The 8,619-nt window shown below is 35.7% G+C and overlaps 1 protein-coding gene across 1 annotated transcript; it reads right to left on the reverse strand.

The window, feature by feature from the left end:
- Window positions 1-6,106: 6,106 nt before the first annotated feature.
- Window positions 6,107-6,989, reverse strand: LOC122033975. The gene is made up of 3 exons (XM_042593115.1): window positions 6,834-6,989; window positions 6,639-6,740; window positions 6,107-6,532 (listed from the first exon to the last, which is right to left on the reverse strand). Exons 1-3 carry the CDS (start codon window positions 6,987-6,989, stop codon window positions 6,107-6,109), a joined length of 684 nt encoding a protein of 227 aa, XP_042449049.1.
- Window positions 6,990-8,619: the final 1,630 nt, after the last annotated feature.

Raw genomic sequence — 8,619 nt, forward strand, 5'->3', positions numbered from 1 at the left:
AAGCATCAAACATAAACAAGCAAAACATGAAACTAAAGCATAAGCAACATAAGGAAAAATAAAGAATAGAGTGACAAACAATATAACATAAGGAAATAAAGCATAAGCAATATAGCAAAGAAAATAAAGCATAGGCAATATAACAAGGAAGAAAAATAAAGCATAAGTCATAGAACATGAGAATTAAGCATAAACATTCTTACATGGAGCGGCAGGTCGGAGGCTTGATGTGTGTGTAGTGAGCTGGCAAAAACCTCGCTCTGATACCAACCTGTAACGCCCGCCCTCCCTGCTAACACTAAGGGACGGGGCTACGATACTCTATGTACAAATTTTTCTTTTTAAAATAGCGGAAGACTTAAAATAATTCTCTTAGTTTAATAAAAACTTTTCTTTTGTTTTCCCTTTCATCAAATCCAAACTACACTATCATGACCTCAATAACATGATATCAAAATTAGTAGAAGCATAACATCAAGTCACACATACAGTACTACAATTCATGATACCAAAGCATAGTTCTTTAAAAGTTTTTAAAGCAGGTTCTTATTTGGTTGCCTAGCCACTGCCACACACATCTCCTTGCCTCTCCTGCTGCTCCTCTAGCTCATCCAGCTTTTTCCTTTATCTGTGGTACAAGGACAGTAAGCTGTGAGCACTCATAGCTCAGTAAGTTCCTTTCCTACTCACTAAAATCGAAAATCATAGTATAATCAAAGAATGTCTCAACATGGCATCATTTCAACTAGTCATGACATAATGTAACATACTCTTTTAAGCATATCATGCAACATGAAGAAATCATAACTAGTCATGGCATATCATAGCGTAAAGCATAGCATGAAGCATAACATAATCATATCTAATCATGGCATATCGTCATAAGGAGTCATGGCATATCCTACACATGGACATATCATGGAACATAACATAATCATATCTAACCATGGCATATCATAAATCATCATAAGGTATATGCAATATGATTTTGAAAAACATGTATCCGAAAAATATGTGTATGTCTCATGATCTTTAAAACTATTTCTTCTTACATATATACTTGAACATAATCTCAACTTAAAGGGGATCCCGGCTATGTACCACTTACATATTGCGCGCAACCTATGTAGGTCCAAGGTAGCAAGTCTTGAACCCTACAAGGCAACATACTATGCCCGAGTCTTACTCCATCGACCTAGGGGCACTTAGGAGCCCATCCCTAATGAGACCCGAGTCTTATTCCATCGACCCCGGGGCGCTTATGGAGCCCACCCTTGGTACAAGCCATATAAAGTAAAGTACATGTCATACTTATACATATCATACATCATAAAAGCATGCATCACTTAGGCACACATCCTATCATAAAAGTATGCATCACTTAGGCATACATCATGTCATAAAAGTATGCATCACTTAGGCATACATCATATCATAAAGGTATGCATCACTTAGGCATACATCATGTCATAAAGGTATGCATCACTTAGGCATACATCATACCATAAAAGTATGCATCACTTAGGCATACATCATATCATAACAATATGCATCACTTAGGCATAGATCATAAAAACATGCATATCTTAAGCATAAAGCATATCATCAAGCATGCATAATTTAACCACATAGCATATCATGAAAGCATGCATATTTTAAGCACTAAACATAGCATCAAAGCATGCATAATTTAACCACATATCATAACATAAGCATGCATATTTTCAGCTCATATCATATCATCAAAGCATGTAAAATTTACCCACATATCATAACATAAAGCATGCATATTTTGAACTCATAACATATCGTAGAAATTCTCATCTTGTATAGCTCACAAGCATACATGTCTAAGCATAAAAGTGTATCATGTGCTCATCCAATCATAAGGAACAATGTAACATGATTAATTTGGGTACTAAGCTTCCTAATCCTTTGGGTTCTTATCTTGGCCGAAACCCTCTTAGGTGCCAATTCGGATTTTAAACAACATCCAAGCATGTAGAAACCTAATTCATCCACATATCATTTTCATAGGAAGTATTATAAACAAGATTTACTTGGACTCTAAGTTCTCCAAATCCTTAAACCTCATTTGGCCGAACCTTAACAAGTGTGAAACAAGGTTCTAAATGACATAAAGCATGGAAACCTTAACCATATTTATAGCATTTGTTTCAAGGAATATGGTAAGCACAATTGAGTTAGTTCCTAAATCCTTTAAGCCCTTAAAATTATGTCATGGCCGAAACTTACAAGTACTCATTTAGGTTTTCAAGCAAGCATACAAGCATGTGAACTTACTCTGACATCATGTATAAATTTATAAATGGCATCATACAAGTGGGCATGGCCGAAACTTCCCTTAGCATCAATTTAGGTCACTAACAACATATAGCATGTGAATTTTTAGCATTCTACATTTCATATTCCATGGAGAGTGACATGAGCATGTTCAATGTAAGTTCTAGGGTTTCTAAGGCATGTATCCCTTCATGGCCGAGACTTTAAGGTGTCCATTTGAATCATAGTTAATTGTATAAGCATGTGAACACAATCAACATGTTATCTCAATTTCATAAGAAGCATCTTTAACACATGAGGTCTAAATTTTAAGGTTTCTAGGTCTTTAAACCCTACATGGCCGAACCTCATCAAGCATGGAATTTGTTCAAATGGCATAAAAGCATAGAAAGTCGTAACACATTTCATAACATGTATCAAAGTCAAGCACTATAAGCATACATTTAAATTGTGTCTTAGGTTTCCTAGATTTTTCCTTTCTTTATCTCATAGCATATGTTTCGCCGAAACCTTCCAAGTCTTTAAACTAGGTTTTAGGTGGCCTAAAGTATGGAAACCTAAACAAGTTTTATGGCAAAAATATCAAAGAAACTATACATATAAGTTTGGTTCACAAACAAGCTAGGACCCTTGTGGTCATAATTATCATATATCATGCAACCAATTTTCCTATACTCTAATTAAGCATGGGAGCATCAAACAACTTTCATATCTTATTGTCATGGAGGTTTTGAGCGTGTTAAAAAAAATTTGTTTAATCTATTCTAAACCATCGACCTTACCATGGCCGAAACATTAAAAGTGATGTTCATGAGTTTCTATCAACATACAAGCATGCAACTCTTTAAGAAACTCTATATTCTATCATATAAACATGGTGAGTTTAAATTCAAAGTCTTCCTAACCCTAAACCCTTCCTTGGCCGAAACTTGTGAGTGAGGTACTTTTGGTTCCAAGTAACCTTCAAGTATGAAAACAATAATGGATCCTTAACCATTTATTTAGAGGGTTTTGTGCAAGTTAGGTAAACAAATAAATTCCCTAGCCCTTATAAAACCTTTTGGCCGAAACTCTAGGTTAGGTACATCTCTAATCCAGCATCACATATATATAAAAATATGAGAGAAAACCTTCTTACAAAGCATAGAAAAATTATCATGAATCAAGGCTTATATTAAACATTCCTAGGATCAACAAGTCCTTTCTTTGGCCGAATTTTTACAACTTTGTTTCTAGGTTTTAAAATCCTCATAAAATCCAAAAACACATTAAAACCACTTGTACCACAGGTGAGGGGATACTTACTTCCTTTTCGCTTGTGGTTCTAAAGTGTGGTGATGGAAGAAAGGGTCTCTTCTTCTTGTTCTCCTCCTTTGATTTCCCTTGGTAGCCTTCCTTGTATCCTAGGAGGAACCTTGTTTTGGGGGCCGAAAATGGAGGAGAGGGGGCTGAGGCTCTCGGTGGTGGAGAGGAGAGAATGAGAGAAATGAGAGAAAAATAAAATCTTCTCTTTACATGCTCCCTTTTATGTTAAGGGGGAAGAGGTAGCAAAATTGGTTTTTGCTTTCCTTCTCCCTTAGCCCCTTTTTTATTTTATTTTATTTATTTATTTGTTCTCATCATTCATGATGAAACAAGGGGGAATGAATCCCCTTAATTGTCCTCTTTAAGTCACGGCAAAGGGAGAGGAAGAGGGAGAGAAAAGAAGGAAGGCAAGTTGCCTTTCTCTTGCTCTTTTCTTGCTTTCTTTTGGCTAGCTTTTACTCTCATCCTTATCATGAGTTTCCCTCCTTTGCTATCAATATATCATTCCTTATCCTGCCGCTCCAAGTAAGAATTTTATGCTTAAATTTTATTTTGATGTGATATTTATGCTTGATCTATTTCTTTATGATGTTTGATAATATGCATGCTTATTATCTTATTTATTTAGTTATCACATTTTTAGCTTAGATATATATGATGGTAGATTAGGAACAATAACAACCTTAGGGTAGCCTGGTCATGAATAACGATAACTTATATTAGTCTATTGTGATTTATGAAGATAAAGCATGGTTAGAACACGAAATACCCGAGCAGATGAGACGGTACCTCCACCCGATCTGATGCATTGATGAATCAGCAAGGGAATCCTGGTACCCCACCAGGGAACCCGAATGCGATACCTATTATACCTGCAGCTGTACCAGTACCTCCAGCACCGGTACCTGATTCAGTGGCAGACGCTGAAGCCAGAAGCCTTCTCCGGAAACTATGAGCCATGGGATGCTCAGGCGTGGCTTAAGACTGTGGAAAGCATCGTAGAGCTTTTAGATTGGCCCGAACACGAGAAGATTAAGTGTGCATCGTTTTTCCTTACAGGCGATGCCAGAATGTGGTGGGACCGAGTCAAAGCAAGGAGACAGGTGAATCAGATGAGATGGACAGACTTCGAGACTGAATTCCTTGAAGAGTTCTTCCATATACGGGTGACCAATAAACACTACGATGAGTTCACCGAGTTCCGGCAAGGTGACCTATCAGTGAATGAGGCCGTGAAGAAATTTAACTGATTAGCACGCCTATGTCCAGAGCTGGTCAGTACAGAAAGAGAAAGGGTCAGACTTATGCTGAAGATGCTCAGACCCGAAATAGCCCTAAATGTGGCCGACGGCGTTTCATCGAAAGGTCTTCTTACTATAATTAAGAGGAAAGATCACAAGATCCAATGATTTGTTGTTTAGTGTGCGAACACTACAAAAAATTCCAGGATTACCGATGGAAATATCTGTCGGCATTTTATCGCTAAAGGTCCTTACCGATAGAATTTTGACGGAAATCAATCTGTTGCGAGAATATGCGTCGGAACCTATTTTCCCAACGGAAACTATATTTCTGTCGGTAACTTACGGATGGAAATATATTTCCGTCGGTAAAATTTTTCGACGGAAATATAACTTCCGTCGGAAGAGGGGACTGAACAACCTGTATCGTAAAATACCACTGGAAAACCTTATCGTAAACTACCAACGGAAATGGAATTTTTGTCGAAATTTACCGATGAAAATTCCATTTCCGTCGGTATATTCCGAATAGAAATACCGACGGAATCTAAATTTCGTCGGTATTCCGTCAGGAAAATAAAAAAAACTAATAGCCCCTATTTGTTTTCCCATTCAAACATGTATACAAATTATATATCCATACAAAACCAATCATACAATTACAGATACAACCACAGATACAACCATAGTTTACAAATAAACTAACACAATCACAGTTTACATATCTAACAAACCATATATTGATACAAACAAACTTATAACACAATCCATAATATAGAAACAAACACTGCATATATATAAAAACATATAGAAACAACACACTCCATACATATAAAAACATATAGAATCAAACATAATATAGACAAAGCATTTCCGTGCTCAAATATATAGAAATTCATACCATGATAACATATAATCCAAAACAACGTAACTACGAATGTAAAATCCTGCAAAAAGTAAAATACAATAAATTATGATGAGATTGATATTGATGTATAATTCAAAATATTACATATATGTATAATGAATATTACATTTAAAAAATAAATACCTAGATAGAAAGAAGATGATGATGATGATGATGATGATGATGATGATGATGATCGTACTGAATATGTATACCCTGATGCCTGAAGCATATAATAATGTAATATTTAGAAATGAGCGGAGTAGAATAAAACAATCAAATATATTTTGCATGTAACTTGTATGATAAATAAAGATTTAAATAGTAGTTGAACAAACCTCGAAACATGCTAATCACCACGATCTGATGGGTCTTGAGTCTCCTGTGACTCAGGACCATGTGGCGTCTGGGTGTAAGCGAAATTTGTCACGATCTGTCGCATACTGGTAAATAGAGTATCCTGCTCGGCCCTCCACTGATCCATAGAAGCCATCCTCTCATCCATTGACTTTAGTTGAGTGCGCAGTTCTTCATTTTTGCGTCTTAATGACCGCACCTCACTAGAAGAAGAGGAACTAGCACGGTCCCTCGGAGTCCTCAACCGATCAAATGCCACTTTGGCCCGAGAGCCAAGGTCGTAGAGGGTGGACTTTTTTGTCCTTCCACCGACAACATCATAATATATCTTATTTAGCGTGTCGGTGGATAGAGACTGTGACTCCTCCCCCTCTGATGGTGGCTGAGAGGCCTGAGCCACTCTTTCTGTCATTTGTTCCTATGTTTAAAATTATAATATTGATCAATATTTAATTTGATATCAATTATTAAAGTTAATCAAAATAGAAATGTGTGAACAATTGTAATAAAGTTAATAATCTTACGTGTAGGGCCAGAGATCGAGAATCGACAAATGACTCATCTTTCTTCTTATGGGTCTTCAGAAATACCTCCATGCATGTGGGCTGCCGAGCAAGATCATGTTCCTATATACACAAATAATTTAGGACATAATTATACATACTAATGTGATAATTAAATAAAAAATTGTTAAAAATTATAGTTTAAAATTAAATTACCAAATCCATAGCATGCTTAACAATATACTTCGATCCTGACGTATGTTGAGCGATTCCAGTGCTCGGGCCACCTGGCTCAGTATTTCTATTAGATCGAGCCTTTTCAGCATTTTCTCGCCATCTTTCTACAGCCAGGTGGTCATCCATGCACTCCATGTCATCTTCGAAACATACGCTAGCCTAGTGCCCTTTTTCCTGATATAATACATGAGATCTCTGTAAAGTTTAGCACAATAACTATTTCACGTAGCTTTAAACTGTTCTTCATGACCATCTTCCCATGTATATCTTTTCTGCAATTATAAGTATAGATTTTAGTATATAAAAGGCTAAATATATTATTGAATACCAAATATATTAATTTTACTTACTACGAATTCATTGTAATAAAATGTCTTCATCTCCTGATCTACATGCCTCCATGTAGTACCAAAAGCATATACTCGCTCTTTAAACTTACTAGTGATATAAGAGGCTACCCGGTGACCATCAGGGACAAATCTGCAAGGTAAAAAAATAGATATGAAAAGTATTGAAAAAACCAATGAAATTGTAATACTAATAACAAAAATACATACATATCTCCGACAACTCTAATAACTTTGTAGCCACGGGGTGCTACTGTCTGCTGCTCAGCCATAATAATATATCTGCACAATAAGATAGCATGCATGTACTAGTAATAATATATCAACAACATGCATAATGTTAACATTAACATCACAATACAAGAATATATCTACACACATGCATAACATTAACATTAGTAACACATTACAAAATTATATAGAAAATAACAATTCAGACATCAAATTAGCAACTATTTAATCAACATTAATAGTTTCCAATTCTTCATCACTAGACTCTGGTAGTACAAATTCATCTTCACTGTTGGACATCTCTCAATCATCTATCTCCTCATAAATAACATTAACATCAACAAGTAATTGAGATGTTGATTCAAGTTGTGTATCAATTGAATGTCTCTCCACTTTGTCATTCTGAAATGCATCAGTAGCCTGAGTGGTATTCAACATTTCTATAATCGAGCGAGACTTCATTCAACAAACAGACAACCATTCACTGGGTCTTTTTCTATTCGTAGGGTATTCAAGATAGAAAACCTGTGCTGCTTGTACCCCGAAAATAAAAGGTAACTTGTTGAACCTTTTGTTTGCATTAACCTCAACTAAATTATACTTTGGGTGTATTCTGGTACCTATTCATGGGGTAGGATCATACCATGAACATTTAAATAACACACACCTCTTAATAGGTAATGCAGGATATTCAACTTCTATGATTTCCTCAAGTCTACCATAGTAATCATACCGAGTGTTATTGTTGTCCATAGATCCTTTGACGCAAACACTAGAATTATAGGTTAATCTCTGTAAATCTCGTAGTGTCACGTGGAATTTGAGGCCATTAACATAGAAACCAGAGTAGACCTTTACTTTACGAAGGGGTCCTGATGCAAGATTCATGATCCTATCATCTGTCACATTTGAAATTCTACGGTCTTTAACCTACACAATTAGTAGACATTAGAACACTACTTAACACACATGAACTTAAATATTTGATAAAATTTTCAACTTACATATATTTCAAACCATAATGCAAATTCAACCTCTAATATTTTAGCTACGACATCTGCATCCATTGATGGATTTTGTAGATATAGTTGTTGTTCATATAAGCTGGAGAAGAAGGTAAATTTAAGGGAAATGAGATATCAAGCAACAAATTAAACGGGGGATAATTTTTAAATTAGAGAAGTCAA

This window comes from Zingiber officinale, chromosome 11B (assembly GCF_018446385.1).
Source record: "Zingiber officinale cultivar Zhangliang chromosome 11B, Zo_v1.1, whole genome shotgun sequence".
Classification (NCBI taxonomy): domain Eukaryota; kingdom Viridiplantae; phylum Streptophyta; class Magnoliopsida; order Zingiberales; family Zingiberaceae; genus Zingiber; species Zingiber officinale.